Here is a 25,759-nt window from a genome sequence, read left to right on the forward strand (position 1 = left end):
GTTCAGCGTCAGCTGCAGCTTCTGCTCCCCTCTGCAGCTGGAGGGCTCCCTAGCATATGGAAGGGGTGTGTGCTATCAGTCTATTCATTATCTTTCATCTCCCTTCCCTTGGGATCTGATCCAACCCACGCAGCTCCCAGCTTCCCTGTGGATGAATTTGGGGTGTTCTGCTCCTGTGCCCCACAGGGTTATCCAGCCCAACCTGTCCCCAACCACATGCCAGGGATGTGGGCAAAACCCTGCTGCCACGAGGCTCAGCTGCTCCCTGGGCTTGTGTGCCTGCTCATCACGGATAACCTGTTCAGTCATGGGCTTCTGCCATCTCTGCCAGCCTCTGACTCTGTTGATTTAAAATCTGCAAGCAGCTCAGTTTTGCCTGGGTTTTGGCTGGGCCAGCATCCCCATTGTCAGCACATGCAAGCATCCCTGCAAGGCAGAGCCTGGGACACACAGCCTGGCTCTGTCATATTGCTAAATCTGCCTCAAAGTCATTGCCCTGCCTGAACGAAAGTCACCCTGACTTTGCTGTTTCTCACTTCTCTGTTCTGCTATGCAAACTAAGAGCAGCTGCATGACTTTTCCTCTCAGGATTGTCCCCAGTCTCTAGAAGGTACAATTCTAAAGCAGCCAGCTGAGATGAGAACAGAGTGGACAAGGAGATGGGCAGGTGGCTGAGAGCCTGGCCTTCGAGACAAACATGCAGAGCATCGAAAACATGAAGGTGTGAATTAGCTGTGCAGGGAAGTTAGGCAGGGTGGACAGGGCTTTTTGGATGAGACAGCAGGGCTGTGAGTAAAAGAACGAATGCAGATTTTAATAATGGAGGTCCTGCTCACACAATGTCTTTACCAGCTCCCTGTACTTGGGGGTCTCCAATCTAATGCAGCCCTTTCAGGGGTGAGCAAGCCCTGGAGCTCCCACTGACACCTTTTTTGGGCCATGTCAAGAGATGGCCAGCATCGCTGTCTGTCCTAGAAGCAGCCAGGCAGAGGAAGGTGGTACAGAAATGGCACCAAGGAGCCTGTCTCACTCTGCTCAAACCCTCTCACTCCATCCTAGTGGCTTTGGCTCCTGCTCCTTTCCTGCTGCAGCTCCACTGCAAGGAATGGGGACCTTCCCTTGGGGAATGGGGAGAAGAGGAAAGAAGTTGGCTGCATGTGATGAGGGGAGCAGCAGGCACACGACTTGCTGAGCACATCTTAGCTCAAAAATTGCCAAGAATACAATTTTTCAGTACATCATTGCCAGTTTTGTTAAGGCTGTTAAAGGGCTTGTGTTTTCATGTGGAAATCAAAAGCTGAAATGTTGTGCAGTGCTGAAAAAAAAATATAGCTTAATTTGTGGTTTGCATAATATATCATGGGTTTATGATGCAATTCTGTTGGCTTCCTGAGAGATTGGGTAACCAGGATGAAAACATTTGGTCCGTTGGCGTCCCGCTTTGCTCACCCAAAACCTCTTTCCTCCGAAAGTCCCAAGAGTATTTCATGAGCATTTTTGAGACCCTGGAAAGCTGAAAACAAGCTTGCAACACAGCGATCCTCAAAATTTGTTAAGAAATACAGGTCTTCTTGAGACACACTCAAGATGCCTGTGCTTGATTCAAAGCTGATGCGAGCATCAGGACTTCAGGCAGACCCAGGAGGAAAGGGCAGGTAAAGAGGGCAGGGTGCTGTAGCAGAAGGTGTGAGGCACCAGTGGGTGGTGGGCTTCTTTTATTTGGCTGCTGCCAGGTTTGAGTAGAAGAATGACTGTGGCAAGTCTGGGATGAGGTGCTGCTGATGCACATCTTCTCTCCTACCAGTGCTGTGGTGGGCTACTGCCCAACTCTCCGCTGCCTCCCCTAAGAATATTGGGGAGGTATCAGTCCTCCTCACTCCAAATCCTCAAGGTGTGAGGGAAACTTTTGCCACGACGGCATTAGCAACGTGCTCCCCCGGCTCCAGATTCACAGCCAGCATGTGGAGCTCTCTCCTATCCCAGCACACAGGCCTCCCCACCGGTGTGCACAGAGCGAGCTGAGATCTGTCACTTCAGGGGCCTTCTTGTCCTCACATTAGCTGCAAAAGCCAGTGAAAGGAAAGCAAGGCGCCAAGACTCGGCTACGCCCCGGCGGCTCCTCCTCGCCCTCCCGCCGCAGGGAGGGATCCCTGCGAAGCAGCCTGTGGCTCCATCTAGTGCCCAAGCCGGCTCTGCACCTACTGCTGGGCAGATGGGCCAAATCAGAGCCCCGGCAGCTGGGGAGGGCGCCCTGGCTGCAGGCGGCCCCCAGGGAGCCCGTCTCTGCTCGTGGGCAAACAGGTACAGGACAGTGCTGCAATGGCATCCAGGCAAAAAATCCCCGGGGGCAGGAAGTACTCCAAGCCGTTGTTCAAGGAAATCATCAAATTGCTGTCTGATGGCAGAGGACAGGTCACCATTCCTCGGAGAGAGAAATGTCTTTGGCACATGAGATGATGCCCTTGGCATTTCATCCACCCCAGGCGCCAGACTCATGGCTGGGGAAGGCTCTTCTCGGGGATATCTGTCCTGGAACTTGTCCCTGAGGAGTGCTGGGAATGGCCTGTCTCAGACAGCTCTCCTCATTCTGCCAGGCTTCCCAGCTAGGAATATATGGGAGGTGAGGAAGCTTCCAGCTGGTGTAGGTGAGGCGGTGGATCCAAAAGCTCTGACCCTGCAGAGAGATCAAGCTCCCTCCTTCTCCCATCCAGGCCGCAAGAGGGAATCATAAATCCCCGTGCCGAGGACACATTCAGAGGTGCAGGTGAGCGAGACTGCCCAGGACCCTGAGAATGGGTGAGCACAGCCCCTCTGCAGCAGCTGTCCGAGCAGAGGCCATGAGCGGGAAAAGCCAACAACGCAGCCCATGGTGCATTCTACGGGGCCTAGGCACCCTGGTGCTCGGGTGGCCTGCAGCTCCCGGCTGCCGGTGCCACAGCGGTGCCAGCCGGCCCGGGTTCCCGGCAGGGAGCTGCGCCCGCCACTCCGGCAAGCTGCGCCCTGTCACGTCCCCCGCCCCGACAAAGCGCTGAGTCACCTCAGCTGTCCCCCCCAGCCGGCTCCTCCTTCCCGGCGGGACCGGCCGGGCAGCTGACTCGGCGGGAAGCCAGCGGCACGCGGCGCCGGGCGCTGCCCCGCGGCTGCAGCCGTGCCCCGCTGCGGTGCGCTGTCAGCACCGGCGGGACAGGCCGCTGCCACCGCACCCGCACATTGGCGCTGTCCGGGTCCCAGGCGCGGCCCTGGGAGCGGAAGAGCAGGCGGGGGACGCCAGCTGGGATGAGGACGGACCGGGGCTGAGGGGCGCCCGACCGGTGGAGCTGCCCCAAGCCCGGCCCACACGCACCTCCCATTACGTCACCCGGCGAACGGTGAGGGCGTGACGTCAGGGGCCGTGGTTGGCTGCGGCCGCCGCCCGTCACGCAGCGGAGCCGCCTCCAGGCCCGCGGTGGCCCGGGCGCGGGGGACGCGCGACACCGGCCGCGGGCGGCCCGGGCGGGCGGGGAGGGCTCTGCGGCGTAGCTCAGGTGGGCACCGGGGCGGGACGGGGGGAGCGGGGCGCAAGGGTCCACCGGGGAGAGGCGGCCCGTGCCGCACGAGGGGAGTGGGGCCGGTGCTGTCCCTTTCCGTGCTGCCACCACCCCCCCTCCCGGTGCCCCAGATCCGCTGGCCGCAGCCCAGGGCCGCCCGCTGGTGGCGGCGGGGCGGGGTGCGGAAACTTCCAGCAGCAGCGGGTGGCCCCGGGAGCGCCGTGTTTACGGCCGGGCTGGGGGGCGGTCCCAGTGCCGCGGTGGTGCCGGTGCCAGCACCAGCACCGCCCTCCCGTCAGCTGGGACTCACGGGCCGGGGGCGAGTACCGGGGGCGGGACGGTACCGGGGGGGGTCGCGGGGGGCCGCAGCGGCCTCATTCTGCTCCTGTTCCCCACCCGGAGCGGGCCGACCGATGGAAGTGTCCCGGCGTGCCCGGGAACGGTCCCCGCTGAGCCCTTAATCTGCTCCAGCCGCTAAGCACCTTAGCGGGCTGCGCCCTCCCGCTCCCCCCCGCCCCGCCACTGAGCCCCGGGGAAAGCGGGCACGGAGCGGCGCTGGCAGCGGGGACCCCTTCTCCCCTTCCCCCTGCGTGGGCACGCTGGGGTGACGCCGGCGGGACGGCGGAGCGTCACCAGCAAAGGGTCCCCGACTGGGGCTGTCGGTGCTCCCAGGTGGCCGAGGAGTAGGCAGGGTGCTGGGGAGCTGGGCATGGCATGGCACTGAGTTGCTCTCGGGAGGCTGTGGGGTGGCCGGGGTGCTAGAGAGGGTAAGCAGCCTGCCCTTGCTGCTCCACACCCAGCACTACCAGGCTGTGCCTGTGGGCTCCTGACTTTGCCTTCTCCCCCTGCAGTGACCTCGTGGGACAGCTCACGTCATGGTCGACTACTACGAAGCGCTGGGGGTGAGCCGCAATGCCACCGCTGAGGACATCAAGAAGGCGTAAGTGTATGGCAGTGTGCCTCTGCCTGTGGGCCAGAGCCCCCCGAGCCACCCCCACCTGGTTCCAGTGAGGCAGGGGCTCCCTTCGGGGCGGTGGGGACAGGGCCCAGCTCCAGAGGTGACAATTCAGCTTTTGTTTCCTTTGTATGGATGCCAGAGTGGGGTTGGGCTTTGCTGCCATACAGAGGCATCTTTTGGTGGGGTTTGGTTCCTCTCTCCCTGCTGTCAGCCTGGGGCTAGAAGCAAGTCTCAGTGGTGTTTGGGGGCTCCCCTCTCTCTCTTTCTCTCTTTCTGCCAGAGGGTGCAGGGATGACAGATAGTTGGGGCACAGGGACTCTGCTGGCATCAAAGTCAGGGGACTGGAGGTCACAGAGTGAAGAGCAGCATGTCCCCTTTTAGGAATGATGGCAGGTGGGTGCTGTGCCTTAGGTACTACTGGGGAGCTGACAGAGCCTCCTGAGTGTCTGCAACTCCTGGTGCCTTGCTCAGGTGCTGCTGCTCTCATTGGGGTGAGGCATCACCCGAGGGGAATGCCAGCAGATTGCTGGCTTGCCAACAGGTGGCAGAGGTCCTCATGGGGGGCTTACCAAGAAGGAGTGGGAGAAGCTTAGAAGCATGGGTTAACCCTAGCTAGCTGCAGTGGAGAGGAGAGAGCTGCTGGTGCTCTTCTGGCCCCAGGGGGCCTCTGGCAATCCCTGGTCCATGCACACTCACAGTGGAGCCCATGAAGGCTCCAGAACAAACCTGTGAGCATTGTCCAGAGCTGTCGACGAGGACAGCTGAGGTGGGCACACATTGCTCTTCTGTGGTTGTGCTACAGTTCTGGGGTAATTTCTAGTTTGTTTGTTTGTTTGGTCTGTGTGTGTTGGTGTGTGTATGCATAAATATGTATATATCTCTATATATATGTGAGTGTATATATTCATATATGAAAACACATACTGTTGGAAGGAAGAACTAGTCCAGGAGCTCCTGTTCAGTGCCTGAGGCTGTGGGATGCTGGGTAAAGCAGCTTGGGGTGCCCCTGCCCACAGGCTAGGAGGTGCATACTCAGGTGGGGGTTGCTGGCCCAAGAGGCCAAGGGCTGCTGCATGCCCATCACTGTCCCTGTGTGCAGGTACAGGAAGGCTGCACTGAAATGGCACCCGGATAAAAACCCAGACAACAAGGAGTATGCTGAGCAGAGGTTCAAGGAGATCGCCGAGGCGTACGAAGTGCTCTCGGACAGTAAGAGGCCACAATGATGTCGTGTGTGTGTGTGTCCACCCTTGGGGCTGTTCACATTGGCATGTCCTGCTTCTGGGCTCACCCAGGTTGCATCCCTGGCTGTCCCCAGGAGGCAGTGGGTCCCTAGAGCTTTACCACACAGCTTTTGGGGCTTGGTTACTTCCTCACGTATCCCAAAACAGCCCTTGGGAGAGACGCTGAGCTGTTGACATCCACAGTGGGCTCTCTCCAGTGGGCCTGAAGCTTTTGCATTCTTGCTCAGTGGTCTTACTTGGGTTTGAGTGCAGTGCTGGGGTGGCAGGGGCTTGTGCCAGCCATCTCCTCTTGCTCCCTTGCTGTTCTGCACCTCCCTTAGCTGGGAGAAGTGCCAGTGCTCCTGTCCCCACCTGCAGCTTCCCTGCAGCCCCTTTTCTTCTTCCAGAGCAGAAGCGTGACATCTACGACCGCTATGGCAAGGATGGGCTCATGGGAGCCGGTGAGTAGGGCCGTGGGGGTTAGTGCGGCTCTGCATACATAAATGTCTGAAGACCCAGTGTGGGTCAGTGCTGCCAGGGCTCCCCACCCTTCAGGGGAGATGTCACCCAGGGCTCCATTTAACACTGAGTGTCTTCTCTCCAGCAGGACCAGGCAGCTCCAGGGCCAGTGCTGGGGCCCCTGAATTCACGTTCACCTTCCGCAGCGCTCACGATGTCTTCCGGGAGTTCTTTGGTGGACGAGACCCCTTTGCTGAATTCTTTGGTGTGTGTGGGGTAGGGGAGGCTGGCTCTTGGGCATCTCTCTGTCTGTGGGACAGCTGCTGAGCCTGGGGATAGAGCTCGTTGCTGGCCATGGCAGAGGGTCCCTGCATCAGTGCCCTGGTTCACCAAGCTGGTGGGGTAATGCTGATGGGGGGATCCCTGCCTTTCAGATGACATGATGCCCTTCTCTGAGCTGCGAGGACCTGGCCCCCGGCACCATGGGGGTGGCCACTTCTTTTCCCCCTTCCCAGGATCCTCAGGTAGGAGATGCTGCCATTCTTCCCAGCAGGGGAGTCCTAGAGCACCATGTTCCCCTGTGCAGAGTCTGTCCCCTGCCCTCCTGCCACCCACCCTGACACCAGCCTTGTTGCTTCCTTCTCTAGATTTCTTTGCCTCATCCTTCAGCTCTGGTGCAGATGCAGGACTGGGCTTCCGCTCTGTTTCCACCTCCACCACCTTTGTTAATGGCAGGCGTATCACCACCAAGAGGTGAGGGCAGTGCCAGCCCACCTTGCTCCCACAGACTTCCCTCCATCAGCAGGCTTCTGACCATGCAACTTCCTGCTGTGGTGCACTGGCTGCATGGCCCTTGACTATCTGTTTGTTTGTCTGTCTGCAGGATTGTTGAGAATGGGCGGGAGCGGGTGGAAGTGGAGGAGGATGGGGAGCTGAAGTCGATCCACATTGATGGTGAGAAGGGGCACTGCAGACTGAATTGTTGAGATGTGCACGCTTTCCCTTTGGGGTGTCTGAGAGGTGCTGCATCCAGGCTTTGTTTTGGACTGAGCCTTGGTTGGCGCTGGTTTGGAGCTCTGCTCTGAAGGATTGGTGGGGTGGGTTGGAGGTGCCAGGGCCCCACTCCAGCTTTGGGGAACTGGAGTGGATGTGTCCCCCAGCCCTGCCCCTGTCCCCACAGGTGTTCCTGATGACATGGCACTGGGGCTGGAGCTGAGCCGACGGGAGCACCAAGCCTTCCCCAGGCCACGGCCCCCCTCACCACCAGCACCGGCCCCACACCAGACCTCGAGCTCCTCACCTGTCTGCCTCTACACGGATAGTGAGGATGAGGATGAGGACTTGCAGCTGGCCATGGCCTACAGCCTCTCTGAGATGGAAGCTGCGGGGCACCACCAAGCAGGTGGGCACAGCCCCGGCTCCTTGTCAGCACCGGGGGGCAGCCACAGCAGCCCGTCCTCCGCCCACAGAGCCCGTGGTGCCCGGGGGGGGCTGGAGCAGGAGCCACGGGGGGCCAGCAGTTCTGCTACAGTGGGGCACGAACCTGCCCCCAAAGTGAAGCTGTGGCACTGTCCCCTGCTCTGAGTGTGAGGCAGGGAGAGGAAAGCAGGGCTGGAGTCTGACTGCTTGGAACTCAGCTCCTGCCTCCTCTAGCAAGGGAGGGGGTCTCTTCTGCCCTGCCTCGTTGCTCAGGTGAGCGGATGGCTAGTGGCATCCCGGCATTGGAGGCTCCCAGACTTGGAGGTAGTGGCTTGAAGACGAGTCCCCTTGGTGGGGTCCCAGGAAGAGAGGCAGCTCCCTGCCCTGTCTACTGGAACTGTGGGGGGCTCATGGGCAGGCATGCTCTGGCTGTGCCCACCCCTCTCTCCCTGCCAGCACTGCAGGTGGGCAGGGTGTCCAGCAGGTGCCTCCCTGGCTGCAGTCTGCCCCTGCCCAGGCTACAGGGACTGCTGAGTTGAGCTCCCCTTCTTGCAAGGAGGGCTGTGCACATAGCCTCTGCTTGGTGCCTTGTGTTTTGTCTCTTCCCTCTGGATGCTGTTGCTCCTGCCTGTACTCCCTCCTCCTCTGTCTCCTTGCAGACTCTGCCTGGTCACACCCTGCAGGGCACTGTCCCTCCTTGCTTCCCACAGCAGCAGTGACCCTCCGTGCTGTTCACAAGTGTTTCTACCCTCTTCATTGCCCATAGTTCTGCCTTGGCTGCCTTTCTCCTCTGCCTGGAACCTTCCTCCCTCCATCCCTGCCTCTCCCCAGCCCTTGGCCGAGGAGGATTTCACAGGTGCTGTTGTGTACCCCCCTCCGCTTGTCTCCCCAGGTGTGTTCTGAGGCTGCTGCGCCCGGGGACCGCGCACGCCCACTCGCCCACGAAGGTTCTCCCAGCCAGGACTCCGCTTTCTCCCTGCACGGCCACCCCCTGCCACCCCCTTCCCCAGCACCCTGTGGCTCCGTGGGATGCGGTGAGGGGGGGCATGACAGGGCTTGTGGCCGAGCAATACCTGGGGCTGGGGGGAGAGGCCCTGGGCACCACAGGGTGGTGGAGAGGGTGGTGATGGGGGTTGCTGTAGATTAGGCTGCTGGCTGTATGCAGCGAGGGGCAGCATGGCTGGGCTCAGCCAGCAGGGCTGGGCTCTGCCCCCCTCCTCGCTGTAGTCCCCCCTCTCTACCCCCCTTCTGCTAACAGCTGTCAATAAACCTGTTTGCAGTAGCTTCTGCCTGTGGGGACTTCCTGGGCTGGGGATGCAGTGTTCTCATCTTTGCCTGCAGGTGAGCTGTACTTGTCTGGCAGTTGCAGAATGCAGGGATAGAGATGGATGAATGTCCTATTTCCTCCCTGTGCCATCCCAATACACACAGTCAGAGGCCAGGCCTGGCTGCAGCTGCACGAACGTGACACAAGAACTTTATTCACATCAAGATACAAAATTATAGTTCTCTAGAAATTTTTCTTCTGCTTGAGTGACTAGGCAGGGAGCACACAAAAGGGACATGGAGCAGGGCTGGGCCAGGCCCCCTTGCACCCCATATTCCCCCCAACTGTGGAGCACCCCTGCTCCCACTTCTGCCCCCCACATGGGTACGGGAAGAGGGCTGACACAGAACTGACAGGTTGGAGAGTCCCCCTGCCAGTTCCCGGCAGCACCACCTGGTGTCCCCCTCCACAGGGCTTAAGGGCCACCAAGGGCCACTGTCCCCTCTCAGGTGACAGTGGGTGTGATGGGGTTCCTGCACACAGAGGACCTGAGGTCAGTGTCCTTAGGGAGATGGGAAGGGGTGACTGGGGGCAGGGGGAGCAGAGCCAGAAGCACAGACACCATTTTACAGGGAGAGCAGCCCCAGAGGCCGGTGAGGAGAGTGCGAGCACAGGGCAGGGAGCAGACAGGAGGGGAGGGAGGGCTCCTTGCCATCACTGCGGCAGTGCCTTCAGGATGGCGTTCACTTCCTCGGCCACAGCCGTCAGTGCAAACTCAAACTGGTCCTGCAGGAGTACAGCAGGAGACATGAGGGTCTCTGCCACCTCAGCCCCAGGGGTTATGTATGCTTATGTGCAGGGAGAGGATCCCCACTTTGGGGCATACCTTGGTCTGCACCATACCAGGCCGCTGATCTCGAATATGCTCCAGCGTAGCAGCTATGTCTATCTCCTTCACCCCTAGGGCAGAGGGAGAGAGGGGTGCTAGGAGGGGAGTTCACCGACCACACTCAGGGACTGGGCAGAAATGGTGCTTCCCAGCACATACCTTTGGCCATTCGGTTCAGGACCATGTCGACAAGGATGTATGTCCCAGTCCTGCCTGCACCGTCACTGCAAAACACAGATGCTTGGTCCAGGGGAGCTGGTTCCAGTGGTCCTGGGCAGCAGGTCCCAGCCTTCAGTCACCCCCAAATGCCCCTCCATCCCCTGCAGTACCTGCAGTGCACGATAATAGGGCAGGAGCGACCCCGGTAGCACTTGTTCACCTTCCTGCAAGGATAAGAGGGAACAGATCAGTGCCCTGCTGTGCCAGGTCAAGGCTGTGCTAGGTGTCCCTTGCTGTGCTCAGTGAGGCAGGGCAGCAGCACACCATGATGTGGCCCTGGGGGTCCTGCTTATGGCTCCTCCTGCCTCCACAATGGTGCTGGACATGGAATGGGACCATGAGTGGAAAGTGGCCAGGGCAGGGAAAGGAGTTGAGTTCCTCAGCTGCCCAGCCTGGGGAGGGGAGCATTGGCAGGATCCCCAGGGAGCGGCTCTGGTCCGGTGGGGTGTGAAGCTGCAGGCCAGGCGCCGGTGGGGCTCCTGGCATGCTCCATGCAGCAGGCACGGCTGCCAACGATCACTTTTGTGACTATGCAACTGGAGCCAGATTACTAGCTGCAAATCACAAAAATGACGCCGGCAGCTGCGAGAGAGAGACAGAGACAGACAGAGAGAGAGAGAGAGGGCGTGAGCAGGACTGACAGGAGGGCGACATGCTCAGAGACCCCCTCGCTGCCCTAGGCTGGGTCCCTTGCCCCACACAACCCAGGGACAGTGAGTAGCCTGTGCCTGCCAAGAGCCCACCACCACCAGGGACCTAAAGACCTGGGCAGGCAAGTCTCTTGGGGGCAGTCATTGCCCTGGACTAGCTGGGGATCCAGCACTGGCTATAGGGCATTGGGAGCAATGGGTCTCAGCCAGTTTAGGGCTAGCTCTGGGGATTTCTTCTTGCACCCATGGCTGGTGAAGGTGCCAGTCAATGCTGCCCTCCATGCCAGTTCAGGGGAAGAGCACTTTTCCTACCCTCACTGTAAAGGCTGGAGAGCCCCGGCAATGTCAGCCAGAGGTTTCTTGCCCACCAAACTCTGTTGAGCCTCATCCCAAGTTGGCCAAAACCTGTATTTTCTGCTCCCTCCCATCCACGGCAGCTCCTAGTCCCTGCACCTGGTCCATGCCATGGCCCCAACCCTCATCATCGTGGCAGCGATGTCCTCACCTCGCCCATCAGTGGCCTGCATTTGGGATCACTGCCGGCTCCCCAAGGGCTGGCACGGTGCCAGGTGGACGCTCACCTGCGGAAGTCGAGGAGGGGCCGGGTGGTGGTGGGGATGCCCTCAGCAGGCCAGCTGAGGAAGTGGAACTGCGTCAGGGTGCGGGTCTCCTGCGACTGCACATTTTTCAGGTAGAAGCTGCGCACCAGGAAATCCTCGCACCAGATGTGCTCTGACACCAGGTTCACCTGCCCAAGCGAGGCAGACCGTGGGCATCAGTGCCAGGCAAGTGCTGCACTGATGCTCAGGGGGACAGGGGCTGGAGGATGCTCCATGCCACAGGCCACCTGTCACACTTGCCTCATAAATGTGGTAAAGGGAGGAGCCTTCATCTGGCCAGTAGCGGTCACACTGCTTGACACTGTCCTCGGCCAGGGGGCTCAGCATGACAATGACAGTGCAGCCATGTTCCCACACCATCTGTGGGCAAGGCAAGGAGGGTTTCACTGCTGGGGGACAGCCCAAGTGGGAGGGCAGTAAAGCCCCTGTGACCCATTTTGTGGGCAGCACACAAAGGGACCCTGATGCGCTGGCACAGCTGTGTGACACTCACCTGCCAGAAGTCAGCAATAGTGTGGGACAGTGGCCCCTGCGTGGCAATGTACGCTGGCATCCGTGGGTCATGCTCAATCTGTAGCAGGAAAGGGGGTATCAGACTTCACACTCTTTGGCCAGGGGTTGCTGACACTTGAAGGAGTAGGGAGATACTCCAGGGGTGATAGGAAGGTTGGGAAGGAAGAGTCAGGTGCCCCAGCCAGGATGAAAATGGGATTTAATAATTGTTTGAGCAATGGGGCAGGCACAAATCTCACATCTGTAGACTTGAGGGAATGTAACTTCAATCCAGCTCTATCCCAGACTGAAAACCTCACCTGGGTGGGGCACATCAAGAAGCAGGGTGGCATGGCAGGAGCCCCCAGTGATCACTCACAATTGGACTGGCATTGATGAAGTCACTGCGGGATGGGTTGCTCTCAGCTTTCAGCTTGATCCGCACGTGATCATCTGAGGGAACAGGCCAGGAGACTTGGTGAGTGGCTAGAGGAGCTGCAGGCACACTAATACTGCAACCAGCCATGGCCCTGAGCGTCCCCATGCCCCATGCCCTGCTCTAGCAGGACAGCTGGTCCCTGGGGCTGATCCCTGGGGCAGGGTGGCTGGGATGCTCACAGGGCACATAGTCGGGGTTGCGGTTCTTCTTCAGGTTGGCTTCACTCTGGGCAATGGAGCAGATGCTGGGCTCAGCTTGGTAGGCACAGAGTGCCTGCCACTCCTTGGCCAGCCGGTCCCGGTTGCGGAGGTGGTCCTCCATATAGGCCTGGGGCAGAGGGGTGGAAGTCAGTCCAGCAGCAGAGGGGCTGATGCAGGGCTGGGGAGGGGGCTGGCACCCCTCCCTCCAGGCTGGCTCACCAGGATCATGTGTCCTGTGGAGATGTCCATGTTGGACTGGACAGGCTCCTCGCACCAGGAGGGTGTGCTGCTGTGGGAGCTGGGGCTGGGCTGCGGCGCGTCGCTGAACTGGGATGAGACACTGCTGACCCTCGAAGTCTCCGCTGGTGCCGCCGGTGTGTCAGCACGGCCAAAGAGAGACTTGGCGGCCATGTGCTGGCGGCACAGCTCCTGGGGAAGGCAGCAAGAGCCCTGTCCCTTGGCTACCTGGCTGCCACGGGGTGGCTCCACGCACCCCGAGCGATGCTGACACGCAGCAGAGATGCATCCCGCAGGGTCCCTCATCCCGCAGGGCCCTACCTGGTACTCGAAGGTGGTGTCAGCAGCACCCTCCGGCCCCAGGGCAGCCAGGCGCTCCTTCTCCCGCTGCTTGGCGTGGCGCCGGAGGCAGAGGGCCGCGGACACCGCGATGGCAAGGACCGCCACGCAGGCCAGGGCGATGAAGGTCAGCAGCACTGAGTGGAAGCCATCCCCAAAGCGGGACGGGCGTGAGTAGGCAGCAGCCTCATTTCGCTGGGGACCAAGCCAAGGGTTAGTTAGCATGGGGCTGGGGGGCGATAGAGACCCTATTCTGCTGCACATTTGGGGTTGCTGGGGGTTAAAACAGAGCAAGGGCTCTTCCTTCCCTTCCTGAGGGTGCTGATTCTCCCAGCGCACTCAGCTGGGGCAGAGATGGTGTCACTGGAGTGAGAAAGAGTGCACCCACCTATGTGTCACGTGGGGAACTGCTACAAAGGTGTCCCTGGAGCTGGAGGAGCTTGGCCAAGTCCAGGTAGCAGTGACTACCTGCTTCCAGCACTGAGGGCTGCTACCTGAGGCAAACCTAGCCTGAACTGCCCTTCTACAAGGCAGGCAGTAGCCCCTTAGAACTCTGGTTCCATGACCTCCTTCTGGAGATCAACAAGGGCTGAATTCAGCCCAAGGAGTTAATGGTGTTGGATTGGCAACTGCAGCACTGGGTGTGCCACTCCCAGGGGACTTTCCCAACTGAGGCTGGCTCTCCCCTGCAGCCACTGCTCCACGACAGGACATTGAGGGAGGCAGGGGGGCAATAGCACTGCCAGCGCTGCGGGTACCATCCCAGCTGTAGCAGCTAGGAGACAAGTCCTCCCTGTTGCCCTCCTCAGTTAGGACACAGAACAGCCCCTGCCACCTTGCAGTTAGTGTCTCTAGGGCTCCTTCCCTGTGACTATGGGAGACACCCCGATCCATGCCAGTCCCATGCTGGCACAGGATGTTGCTCAGGCCTTGCTGGACAAGACCTTCCTGTCAATGCCACAACTGCCTAGGTCCAGCTAGGGCAGCACAGGGATACTGAGGCATCACCAATTCAAACATCCTGTGCCCAATGAGCTGCCAGAGCCCTGCATTACCTCATTGCCACAGCCTCCCATTGGCTATGAGCCTGATGAGGTTACCGAGGGAACACTGCACCATCATCAACTACATCATCATCATCTTCGTCATCGCCTGGGGATGTCCCCAGCCTGGGTGTCCCTGCTGCCACCTGCCCCCCAGCACCCGACTGCCATCAGGGTGCAGCCCGTCCTGCAGCCAGGGCACCCACCAGGGCCAGCACCTCCCAGCTCCCTGGGGCACCCAAGCAGGAGCAACCCTGCAGCTGCTGGAGGTGTCATCAGCAGAGCGAGGGGGGACAGAAGGGATTTCTCTCACAAGGCCTGCCCAGGCCCTGCTGTCTCCCTGCCTCCCTACATCCCTCTTCCTCAAATCTTGCACCAGTCCCACCAAGTCCAGAGCCAGGAGGGAATGAAGGAAAAGCACAAGCTGGTTAGAACTGGGAAGGTCAGTGCAGAAGGGGGCTTGCAAAGCTGCCTCAGCTTCTTCTGAGCTCCATCTTTGTCATCTCTGACATCTATCCCAGTTCCTGCCACCTGCCTCATCAAAAGGCATTGCCATAGATACACTTGCATATTGCTGATAGAGACAGGCTGCCTCAGTGGCCAGGCCACCCCGTCTTCATGGCCTCCTCCAAAGTTCCCCCTTCCTTCCTTCCTCCCTGCTCACAACTACAGCCACATGACAAGTGAGAAATGGGACACTGGGCTGGGGATGTGCTACACCATTTTTCCTCCTCAGGCTGCAAACATGGGAGCCAGGCTTGGTCCCTATCTCCAACCCCTGTTCCCCACCCCAGGAGACTGTTCCTGTGGTTCCTCAGAGGAGCAGGAGGAGGGGTAACCACCCTCCAAACAGATGGCTCCTGTTACATCCCTGCCTCCAGCTGCTTTGCCATTCTCTGGGGACATGATGGCATTTTGCCTGCCTAGCTATGGTTTTTGGGGTGCCCTGGGAACATCCTAGTGCCCGAGTGCCCAGGCCACAGCTGAGATGGGTGTGCAGGCTGGAGGGAGGCAAGGGTGAGGATGAGCCTTGAGGGATACAGCCTGCAGCCCCTTGGTCTTGGGGGGAAGAAAAGCCTCTGGGAATCCCTCTCAAACCACCTTAAAACACTGTGGAGCTTTTTTTTTTTTTTGTTTTTGAAAGGAGTTGAGAGCCCTGGGCAGGATCGTGCTGTCAGGCAGTGGAGGGGGCTGATGGACAGACAGGACTGGAGCAGTCTCCAACAGGACTACTCCAACACAGGAGTGGAGTCTATCTCCAACACCGCATCCCAAACACTGCCCAGTCTCCTCTACTCTCCAGCTGCCCCACAGACCTGCAGGGACAGCTCACTCACAAAGGCCCTTGTACCCCAGGGCTGGGGGCTCCTGGCTTGTACCCAGTGGCAGCATCCCCACACCACTACCCTTGCTCCCCCAGCCCCAAGGGACGGAATCCTTGCTCAATCCTACCTCTCCCACTCCTGTTTGCACAATCTTCAGGCCCAGCTCGTGCTCCAGCTCTCCCTTCACTTGCTCTGTGGACAGGGAGGAGATGGTCAGAGGCATGCTTCACCTCCACACAAGAGTCCCCCGAAACAGAGCCAGGGATAGCTGCCCACTGCAGCTCCCCACTGCAGCCAAAAGCAGGGGCATGTACAGCAGGAGCCCTCTCTCCCTGCTCCCTGGGAAGGGCACCCCACAACCGGGAGGGGAAGAGAGGAACAAGATCAGTGGGTGCTGCCCAACTCACCAGTCTGGCTGGCCACATCTGCCAGGGAAAAGTTCTGCGGGTTCTGTCGGATGCGGAAGGTAAGTGCAGGACCCACGACGCTGCCAGGGACAGGGGGGACACAGTGTGAGAGCTGGAAATGCAGACCCCCCTACCCACCCTCACCACAGCCTAGTCCCTCCTGTCCCCATGGCACCAGTACCCTCACCTGATGTTGATGAAGCTGGCGGTGGAGAGGTGGAGGTGCTTGGCTAGGAGCTCCAGTAGCTGCACGCCAGCAGCCAGCCCCAGGGGCCTGTGGGGACAGTGTCAGGGTGAGGAGGGGTGGCAGGGGTGAGAGGACAGCCCAGTGCTCCCCACAGTCAGGGAGCAGGGACAGGCAGGCTCAGGGAGTCCCAAGCACACAGCAAGAGCAGGTGTCAGGTTGGGCAGGAGGTGACAGTATGGCCATGTGTGGTGGTGGGGGTGAGCTGACCCCCTTTGCACACGAGTGTGCACAGAGACATTTGTGCACACACACTCCCAGCCTTCCATCCTGCAACAGCGAGCTCTGGCCTTGGTGTGGGCTGGGAAAGGAAGCCTTTGGGGTGGAGCAAGGGTTGTGGGTAGACAATGGATCAGTGGGAGATGACCCCATAGAAACCTGACCCTACCAAAGACCCAACAGGTTCAGTCAAGCATGTGAAGCTGTGACAGCTACTGGTGGGGAGATAGAGACCCTTGACACATGCAGACCCCCTTGTATGACCCCAGCTCTCACTTCTGGTCTGTGACGATGTAGCCATACTCGTCTAGTGGCCGCATGCCCTGGTGTGCCCCACTGTCCTTCATCTCTGTGTAGCTCTTCTTCTCCACCACAATGTGCTTTCCGGGGCTGAGGGCATCCCCACTGTGTCCCTGCTGTGGCTCAGTCCAGGGAGCTGGTGAGGATGCTGCCCTGCCCTTCATTCCATCCCCTGGGGAGCTGCTGGCTGGGATTTTGGGGGGTGGCACTGTGGAAGAAGGGGGCACTGGCTCCTCTCCATGCTGCATGTCCCCCTCCATCACCTGAAGGGAGAAAAAGGGAGAAGCTGGAATCTCTGAGGAGAGCCTTGGGGAAATGTCTCCTCCCTCTTATCCCACCTGTGCCATGGCACCTCCTCCAGCATCACCCTGCTGCAAACCCACCCGTTTCGCTGTGGGCACTTCAGGGCCAGCAACACCTGGAAAGAGAGAGAAAGACGTCCTGCAGCACCACCCCAAAAGGCAACACTCCCCACCCTGAAACAGGACATGCTAGCATCTGCTGCTGCCAGTCCCTGCTTGTCCCATCCCTGCACCCAGCTCACCAGAGCTCTGAAGCAGCTGGAGGAGGGTGGATAGGCTGCTTATCTGCTGGGGACTCAGTTCTGGCAGCCCCAGGCCATAGCTGGCCAGTAGAGAAGCCAATCTCTTCAGGGCAGCATCTGCAAGAGGATGTAGCATCAGGTTGGATGCTCTGCATCTGCAGGGAGACCAGGGGCCAGGGATGGAGCAGATGGAGCAGGTGGGGTTGCGGGTATATTCTGCCCATGGCATAAACCCAAAGAGGAGGGAAAGTGTGAGCCACGAGGAACTCGTGGCTGTGGGCACAGGACAGGGACAAGGGTTGGTGCCTGGCTGGAGAACAAGGTACCCGTCTGTGCAGAGGGTGGCTGGGCAGCCAGGGGTGCTTGCTGCTCCCTCTCCTCTATGTTTCTGTAGTCACTGGGGAGCCGCAAGCTGTGCTGGAGCCTGGTGCTGGCAGGGTCCGGGCGGCCAGCTTTCTCTCTGTGCAGGGAAAGCATGCCCAAGTCCTGGAAAAGATGCCCCCCATCCACTCCTGGCTGCCCGCCATAGGAGGGCACAGGGCCCGCCCCAAAAAGGGTCTGGGCAGGGACCCGGCCCAGCAGCGAGGAGGTCTCAGAGCTCTGCCTGGCTGAGGCGCTGGGATGCTGGTGAGCACCATCCTGATAGCCGAACTGCAACCAAAACACATGTCAAACCCCACAGGTCCCCTGTCACCCCATGGTGGAGGCAAGAGGTACTCCAGCACCAGCAGGAAAGTGCTGGGAGTGTAGCAGCTCCCTGCCAATCCCTACTTTTCTGCCCAGGAGAAGGTGTTCACCCCCTAGTTTACCTTGTGGTAGGAGTAGGGATTGAGCAGAGCCTCCTCATAGGCCAGCTGGGGTGGGGAGGGCAGCAGGACGTGCTCCAGGTACCGCTGCACCAGAGGGGAAAGCAGCAGTGGGGGGGGCTGCTCCAAATGCTGAGCTGCTGGCAGGCCAGGGTCTGGGGCTAGTGGGGCTCGCCGGGGCTCGCTGCGGAGAGGCAGGAACCTCGAAGGCAAACAGCGCTGGGGTAACTCACCTGGGGAAAGGGGGAGGTCCCTCCCCTAAACTCCATTTGAGCGACAGAGCCCTTGCTGCTCCATTGAGCTCTGCCGGCGCTGTCCTACCTGTCCCTGGCCACCGGCTCCAGCGAGGGCGGCAGGCGGAGGCGGGGGATGCGCTCCATCTCCTGAGAGATCACGTACTGGGTGATGCCATCCTGCCACGAAAGCCCTGCCATGGGAAGAGGCTGTGAGACATGGAGGCAGCCTGGGAACTGTGGTGTGAGTGCATGGGATGCCGTCCTGCTATTCTGACCCTGTGTCCCATGGCCTGGGTTTGACCCCACTCCTCCTCAGCCCACCCTGGGCCAGCAGGACCACAGACAGCTCTAGAGCCACTAGGCAATTCTACCTGACATCCCCTCCCTGCAGGGTCGCAGGGACTCCTCCCATGCTCTCCTGCTCACCTTGTGCCATGAGATGCCGCAAGACATCCTGCAGACGCTGGAGCACAGGAGATGTGACCTGAAAGTAGGGTCTGTCCTGCACGGAGCCCACCTGGCATTGCCCAAACAGCCCATCTGCCAGAGAAGGAAGAGAGTGGGACCGGATGAACAAACATCCCGATGTGAGGCTCTCCTGGCACAGCCCCACCTTTCTCCTGCCATGACTCCTTGCACTGCACCTTAGGTTCCCCTGCAAGACATCCCTGTACCCTTCACACACACTTGGGAAGGGAGAAGGGATCCCTGCACCCCCTGCTAGCCACTTACCCTGCACACACACTTCCTGTGGGGAGCACAGCCTTCGGTCAAACAGGCAGCCTGGGACAGACAGACAGACCAGTCAGCACAGTATACAAGGGGGACTCCAATGGAATCAGCTCATCATCAGCTGTTTGGGGGATCCCTACGCTCCAGAAAAGCAACACAGGGATGCAATGTGGTGATGGTGGGAGGGGACACAGCTTTGTAGCCCGAGGCAGAGGCTCGGTGCCAGTCTTTTCTGCCCCTTAGAGACAAGATGAGGGCTGTGTAGAAAGTATGCCCTTGGCTCTGGAGAGTGGGGAAGGCCTAGAGTTTTTTGGGGTGCTGGCAGTTAGGAAGGTAAGACTGAGGCAGCAGAGACCTGCAAAACCACATCTGCTGCCCTCCTACATGTGGTACTACGAGGCAGGGATGCAACCCAATGACACAGGAATCCACTCTCCCAGAGAGGCGGACCCCAAAGCATGGATGTAGTGGTGTTGGGGGTGTGGGGTGTGTACCTCTCCAACCCCTTCGGGGGGCAGCACTTGGGCAGGGGGCGGCTTCCCCCTTCCTCTCCCCCCCCGTTTCGGTCCAAGACCGTCAGCAGCGAGACGGCAGCAGGCGATGACTCAGCCCCGGATGGCAAGGAAGGAACGAGAAAACAACCGGGGGGAGGGGAGGGAGGGGCCCGTCAAGCCCGCCGCGGGGGAAGGGGGCTAGTGGGGATGAGGGTCCTCGAAACCCCGGCACCCCCGGGCCGGCGTTCCCCGGGGCGGAGGCCCCGCAGGTGCGGGGCACAGGACCCCACTGCCGGGGGAGACCCCAGGGACGGCGGCAGCGGGGGCCGGACCGGGGCGGCAGGGCTGGCGCTGTCCTCGGTGCTGAAGCGGCGCAGCGTTCTCCCGCCGAGACGCCGCGCTCCGCCGGGAGGGGCGGTGGCCCCAGCTCAGGGAGGCTCCCCCGGCCAGGACGGTGCTCGGCCGCAGCCGCGCCGGCACCATTCCCTGCTTGCTCCCGGGGGCAGCGGGCTCCCGCGGTCCAGCCGGATCCATCCCGGCACTCCCGGGCCGCTGGAGGACAAGGGGCGCAGCAGCCTCCGGCGCCTGGTAGTGAGTCAGCGGAGCCGGGGCCGTGCCGTGCCGTGCCGGTGGGCTGAAGCCCTGCTATCGACAGTGACACTCGGGTCCCCGAGAGCCCCAAGCACGGACCACACGGACCGACCTGGGGAAGAGCGGGTGCACCGGCCCGGGCGGGCCGCACTTACAGGCGGAGGGCAGCTAAAGGGCGGCATGATCTAGGAGCAAGCCACGCTCAGGGCCGTTGGCCCGGGCTCCCCATTCCTGCGGCAGCACCAGCCACCGGCTTTGCCCCGGGCATGAGCAATCACCGTTCTGCTCCCGTCCCGTAGCTGCTGGCTCTCGGGCCCGGCGGGGCGACATCTCTACAGCTGGCGGGGTGCCCCGAGTTTAGCACACCCACCGGCCCGGCAGTCCCGGGAGAGGGGCGCGCCGGCGCCAATGGCGCACCCGCGGTGCCGGTCCCGGGCCGCCCAGTCCCGCTATCCGCCAGGGGCCGGACTCGCCGCTGCACGCCGTGACAGCACCCTACAGCGGCGGCGACCGCACCGGCCGCGGAGTCCCGTGCCCCGCCACTCCCCGGGAATCTCCTTCCGGCCCTCGCGCAGACCGGGGCAAAGCCTCCCTGCCCGGGGTCGCGGTCTCACCGTGTGCGGCGGTGGCGGTGGCGGCGCCGTCACGCAGCTGCCCGCGGGCGGCCAGGAGGAGGAGGCAGAGGAGCGCCCGGAGGAGCCGCCGCCCCATGCTCCGCTCACGGCCGCACCATGGCGCACCCGCCGGCCGCGCCCCCGCCGCCGCCGCCAACCCGCGCCCCGCCGCGCCGTGCGCCCCGCCCGCCGCCACCGCCCCACCAATGGCGCTCTGCGCGCTGCAGCAGCGCCCCGCCCCTCCGCGCCGCCGCCAATCAGGGACCCTCGCGGCTGCCCTCAGAGCCGCGCTCACGCCCCGCGCTGTCCAGCGGGGCCAATCACGCCTCGCTCCGGGGAGAAGCTGTGGAGCGCCCCGCCAATCGCTGCGTCCCCGGGGGCGAGTCACGCCCCCCTGGGGGTGTGCCACAGAGCCAGCAGCTCTCCCGCCAATCAGCGCCCGTCCCTTCCCAGCCCTGAGGCCGCACTGGCTCCCGCGTGGGACACGCCCCTGAGAGCCGCCCAATGAGCGGCGAGAGCGGAGCCGCACCCTCATACCCCGCCCGGCGGCACAGCCCGGGCATTAGCCGCGGGCGGAAGACAGCCCCCGGGCCGGGCAGGGACCCCTGTCCCGGCCTCGGCCAGCAGCTTCAGGTCTGGGGCCGGCAGATCCCTGCGCACACGGCAGGCTCGTTCCTGGGGAAACGGATGGCCCCAGCGCTGCACGAGACGGGACATCTTCCTGCCAGCTCTCCCTGAGCAAAAGCCGAGCCCTGTTCGGCCCATTAGCTGGGACCCCCAGCATCGCCCGACAAGGGATTGTGGATGGGTGAATAGGTCCCACTCACGCTTCCAGGGGAGAGTACAGGTGGGAGCCATGGGAGTCCCCAGGGGGAACCATGTACGTCAGCCCCGCCAAAGTCATGGACCACTCGCTGGTGAGACAGAAATGCTTTAATGGCCCCAGGACTAAACCCACTGCTACTCCCTCCCCGCCATGTTCAGTCGACCACCAGGCTGCTGCTGACCGTCGGCAGGAGCTCGAAGAAGCCCTGGAAGAAGAGAGGCTGTCAGGGTGGACCGAGCAAGGCAGTGCGGGGTGGGGGGACAGGCAGTGGGGGAAGGCAGCAGCTCCCTGTCACAGCGTCATAGTAGGCAGCTACTTGCAGAGAGCAGGACCACGTCGCCATAGTAACCCATCGCTGACTCAAGGCTAGCACTGGTTGCCATAGGAACTACTTAGGGATGGCAGTCACTGGGGAAGGCTGGGATGAGAGGGGGCACCTCTGGAAGCAGCCAGTACCTGAGCTGCTCCAGAGAGTTGGGGAGCTCTGTGGGATGGCTGGGTTCAGCCTGCTTTGGAGCAGGGATTGGACAGGGACATAGGGATGTGGGATATGTAGAGGAGCAGGGAGTGAGCTTTAGCACAGAATGGGGGACACAAGGCTCACCTTGAAGAGGGTGATGCTCTGAAGCACCCCCGAGGTGCAGCACATCTCCCGGATGGAATGCATGGCCAGCTGTGGGCAGCCAATGTCCAGCACACGCAGCCCCAGGCGGGAGGCCAGGATGGGGCCGATGGTGGTGCCGCAGGGCGTGTCATTGCGCACCATGAACTCCTGCATGGGGGCAAGACCTCAGCAGCTCCACATGCTACCCCATGGCCTCCCACATGGGCCCTCAGCCCAGAAGGGAGGCGACCTGGGGCAGGGAAGCAGCACTGACCCATGCGAGGGTTCAAAGAACGCTACAGAGATAAGACACACTCAGGCCAGGCTCCATTCTGTTCACCAGCCTGCTCCCTGACGCACTCCTGGAGCTGGAGCCCCAGAGCAACAGGCAGCAGAGACCCCAGTGGGGTCAGACATGGTAACAGGGGTGGGAGCTTTGGCAGAGGTTCCCTCTGATGAACCCAGGGACAGGGCTGCAGCCCAAACTCCTGATGTTCAAGGAGGGCTCACCCAGCCCTGCTCACCTGCAGAGGGACACCCACGCGGGCAGCAATGTCCCGGATTACAGCTTCAGTGACAGCTGTGGAGGCGTAGCGCTGGTTGCTGTTCACTTTGATGACAGGGCCCTGCACAAAGGAAGGCACCACAGGCCTTATGGGCAGATGGGACCCAGGAATAGTCAGCAGCCCTGGAAACACCCATGCCCAGGCAATGCTGTACCACCCCAACATATCATCCATTCTCCCTTTCCTAGGTGAGCCCATGGGGATGGGGACAGTGTTTCCATGGGGACAGCCCCAGCTCAGAGCTGGGAGGAGCTCTATGGACAAGACTGGGATCCCAAGTGATTAAGATCACACATGTGGCATAGTCAAATGCCATTGCAGGATAAATGTTTTCGATTTGAATGCTGGGCTGCAGTGCTGCAGGACAGACAGACAGCAACCATCCTAGACCTAAGCAGAGGGCTGCCCTCACCTTGTGGAAGGCTGGACGATGATTCTCCTCATGCTTGTCCCTGCAAAAGAGAAGTAAGAGTTTCACACTATAGCCCTCCCACTCTGCTACAACAAGGACTGTCCTGTCTGTAGTACCTGGGGAGTGATGGGGATACATCCGACAGGTGGCAGGGCAGGCTGTCAGGCCTGTGGCATGGCTCAGACTACTCACACATAATTGGGGTGCACGGCGTGGGCCATATCAGCACTGATCATGTAGGACTTGGCCACTGCCTCCTCGAAGGCTGTCAGGTTGTGTGGCGATGCAGAGATCCGGCGCAGCACCAGCTCTGTTAGCAAGGACTCTGCACCCTGTGCACTCTCCGACCCTACCTGCCAAGGATCACCATTAGCACAAGCCCGCAGCACCACAGGGGCCAGAGGAGTGACAGGGTGCTCCCTAAGGCCAGCAAAGCAGCTTCCTGCCACACCAGTGCTTCCCACCCCTGCCTGGGCCATGCTCCACGTGGCTGTAAGCAAATCCCTGCTTCCTTCACTGGGGTGTGGGATCTCTCTCCTGCTAGGATGCTCTCTCCAATGCTAGGCATAGCTGGGGAAGAGCAGAGAACATGGAGCACCTTCTGGTGCCAGCCACCCCACGGCTGAGCCCCTCACTCACCTCCTCGTTGTCATAGAGCGCGATGAGACGCACATTGGGCTCCTGGGAGAGGGACGAGGGTGCTGCACATGAGTCAATCAAGGCCTGCAGGATTAGGAAGGAATGGACACCAGCATGAGTGCCACTCCATCCTGAGAATCTCAGGACTGACCCATCAGGAAATCCCCCAGGAGAGCCCAAAGCATGAGGAAGAGGCTGTGGGCACACACATTGCCCAGTGACAGCAGGAGTCACCCTTGGGAACTGCTGGGAATCCCACACACCCAGCAAAGGGGGCAGCAACCCCAGGTCCTCCAACAATCGAGACACATTTTATGAGAACACAACTCCCTGCAGAGCTTTTGGCCAGCCCAAAGCTGAGCTGGGGTGCATGGGGGCCACGCTGCAGTCTCCAGGTTGTTTCCCTTCTCACCTGCAAGGCGCAGTAGCAGCTGTGCAGGTTGTCCAGACGTGGGGAGAAGATGAACTCATCGAAGGCACCACCCAGCGTCTGCAGAGGGCCAAGAGGAGTAGGGCACAAGTTCTGGGTCACCAAAAAGTACCTGCCACTGGGTTCCCATTTCAGTACCCTTATCTCTGCCCCTCAGGAGCAGCTCCCTCTAGTTCCATTCAGCTCCCAGCCCTGGCACACCGCAGGCAAAAGACATGCGCCAGGTAACACCTGTGTAGTGCCAGCTGGTAGGCTGTGTGCAGAGGGAGCTTCCTGCCCTTACTCACCGCTGGCTGTGTATCTGCCAGGCATAGTTCCAGCTCCACAATCTGCTCTGGTTTCACCCCCAGCTGGGGGCAGATCAGGGAAAGCAGAACAGGGCTGTGCCGCTCTGCCTGGGAAGAAAGCAGAGCTGTGGGCAGGGCAGGCAGTGAATGGCAGGAGAAACTCCTGGTTTCCCTTTGCAAAGCTGTGCCTGACCCTGCTTATGTTGGCAGAGTCCCTTCTCCTACTAATATCTCCCATGTTCAAGCCCTCACCTCACCCAGGACAGCTCTGTGGCCCTGTGCTAGCCCCACTCCCTGCCCTGCCTCCTCAGGGAGATGCACCCCTCCCACATTGGCTGCAGGCAAGGGTGAGAAGAGAGAGATGGCTGAACAGATGTGCCATGTACAGAGCTGTGAGGCAGAGCGGAAGGTTACCAGCAGTCCACAGGGAGAAGGGGAACGTGGTGGCAGGTTCCTGAGGACTCAAAGTCAAAGGTGACAAGTTTGAGGTCCTTGCAAGTGTCCCTGCTTATCCTTGGCACACAGCTCACCTGGGCTGCAGCACTGCAGGGTGTGGACTCCATAAGCACCTCCTTTTCCAGCTCCTCCTGCACTGCAGTGGCCAGAATGGGAACCCTGTGGGGGTCAGCAACATTAGCTCCCAGAGCTTTGCTCACCTCACCTGCTTGGGTCACACAATGCCAACCCTTCCCGGTGTGTTTGCCTTGCTCCTACAGGGAATAACTGATATGCCAAATGCAGGAAGAATGCACATCTTAAGCACAAATCTATTGTGACACCTCAGGACAATCTAGTGTCCTTTCCCACATGCTTGGAAGCATCTCCTGGAAGTACTCTATGGGGCTCAAAGCCACTGCAGATCTCCCCACTGCAATGAGTGGCTGCCAAACGGAGAGCTAAGGCAGGGCTTTGCTTTAGCTGGGTCCCAGCCCTCCCAAGAGCTGGCCAGGAGTTGGGGCTGAGCCAGGCCTTACAGGTGGTGCTCGGTGTTGGGCCCAAAGTTCTCATTGATGCTGCGCTGCAGATGGATGGCCAGGTGAGGAATGCGGAGGATGGGCCGCTCCACACGTACCAGGCGCTGCTCCAGGCGCCCCGTGGCTTGGTCCTGAAACACAAGGAGGACTTCTGGGGCCAGGCCTGCAGAGCTGAGAGGCTGCAGCAGGTCCCACTCTGTGTGGGGGTCAGTGACCCAGTGCCAGAGACACACAGCTACCCGATCATGCATGCCCTAAATCAGACTCACCTTTATGATCACCCTCCCGGCCACGGTGAGGTCACGGTCGAACCAGGTGTTCCAGATGCCCCCTCCATAGGTCTCCACTCCGACTTGCACTATGCCCACCTGTCCCCGCTTAGAGCGACGCTTCACCTGGGCAATAGCAGAGGTGTCACTGCTGGCACCATGAAGCACTGGGGAACGGGCAGCTGATGGGAACTGGGCAGCTCATGCCCAGAGCCTCATTGCTGATGCTGCCAGCACAGGGTGCTGTGAGGGGCTTTGC

At 60.7% G+C, this 25,759-nt stretch overlaps 3 protein-coding genes across 12 annotated transcripts in view; 1 reads left to right on the top strand and 2 right to left on the bottom strand.

Moving 5' to 3' along the window:
* The first annotated feature begins 3,223 nt into the window (after positions 1-3,223).
* DNAJB2 (DnaJ heat shock protein family (Hsp40) member B2) lies at positions 3,224-8,868 on the top strand. Of its 7 annotated transcripts, none has more exons than XM_050976933.1 (10): positions 3,375-3,524; positions 4,379-4,467; positions 5,585-5,694; positions 6,116-6,169; positions 6,313-6,432; positions 6,602-6,691; positions 6,815-6,920; positions 7,051-7,121; positions 7,348-7,569; positions 8,479-8,868. In XM_050976933.1, exons 2-10 carry the CDS (start codon positions 4,403-4,405, stop codon positions 8,487-8,489), a joined length of 849 nt encoding a protein of 282 aa, XP_050832890.1. In that variant the 5' UTR covers positions 3,375-3,524; positions 4,379-4,402; the 3' UTR covers positions 8,490-8,868. The 7 variants fall into 7 exon arrangements, with proteins under 7 accessions (XP_030097593.2, XP_050832890.1, XP_050832891.1 ...); XM_050976934.1 differs by having other exon boundaries at positions 6,316-6,432; XM_030241733.2 differs by lacking the exons at positions 3,375-3,524; positions 8,479-8,868 and adding an exon at positions 3,224-3,368 and having other exon boundaries at positions 7,348-8,472.
* A 167-nt stretch (positions 8,869-9,035) lies between these two features.
* On the bottom strand, positions 9,036-20,595 carry PTPRN (protein tyrosine phosphatase receptor type N). Of its 2 annotated transcripts, none has more exons than XM_030241730.2 (23): positions 20,494-20,595; positions 18,795-18,845; positions 18,489-18,602; positions 18,148-18,253; positions 17,830-18,028; positions 17,347-17,671; positions 17,021-17,137; positions 16,860-16,894; positions 16,453-16,739; positions 15,901-15,987; positions 15,714-15,793; positions 15,434-15,498; positions 12,921-13,133; positions 12,582-12,791; positions 12,342-12,489; positions 12,103-12,176; positions 11,725-11,802; positions 11,472-11,591; positions 11,193-11,359; positions 10,072-10,125; positions 9,902-9,966; positions 9,740-9,813; positions 9,036-9,639 (listed from the first exon to the last, which is right to left on the bottom strand). In XM_030241730.2, the coding sequence occupies exons 1-23, from the start codon at positions 20,588-20,590 to the stop codon at positions 9,568-9,570; spliced, it is 2,838 nt and encodes a 945-aa protein (XP_030097590.2). In that variant the 5' UTR covers positions 20,591-20,595; the 3' UTR covers positions 9,036-9,567. The 2 variants fall into 2 exon arrangements, with proteins under 2 accessions (XP_030097590.2, XP_030097588.2); XM_030241728.2 differs by having other exon boundaries at positions 16,815-16,894.
* An 813-nt stretch (positions 20,596-21,408) lies between these two features.
* Positions 21,409-25,759, bottom strand: part of DNPEP (aspartyl aminopeptidase) — a 54,413-nt gene continuing 50,062 nt past the window's right edge. For 2 of the 3 annotated variants that reach the window (XM_050976719.1, XM_009088283.4), the window contains exons 5-15: positions 25,501-25,626; positions 25,232-25,362; positions 24,788-24,872; positions 24,258-24,365; positions 23,953-24,030; positions 23,541-23,624; positions 23,094-23,254; positions 22,902-22,941; positions 22,448-22,549; positions 21,924-22,091; positions 21,409-21,524 (exon numbers count right to left, since the gene is read on the bottom strand). In XM_050976719.1, coding sequence (XP_050832676.1) covers positions 21,474-21,524; positions 21,924-22,091; positions 22,448-22,549; positions 22,902-22,941; positions 23,094-23,254; positions 23,541-23,624; positions 23,953-24,030; positions 24,258-24,365; positions 24,788-24,872; positions 25,232-25,362; positions 25,501-25,626 — 1,134 coding nt within the window. In that variant the 3' untranslated portion in view covers positions 21,409-21,473. The remainder of the gene's footprint in view (positions 21,525-21,923; positions 22,092-22,447; positions 22,550-22,901; positions 22,942-23,093; positions 23,255-23,540; positions 23,625-23,952; positions 24,031-24,257; positions 24,366-24,787; positions 24,873-25,231; positions 25,363-25,500; positions 25,627-25,759) is intronic. The other variant, XM_050976720.1, reaches the window with a different exon arrangement.

Source organism: Serinus canaria, chromosome 7 (genome assembly GCF_022539315.1).
Source record: "Serinus canaria isolate serCan28SL12 chromosome 7, serCan2020, whole genome shotgun sequence".
NCBI classification, from domain to species: domain Eukaryota; kingdom Metazoa; phylum Chordata; class Aves; order Passeriformes; family Fringillidae; genus Serinus; species Serinus canaria.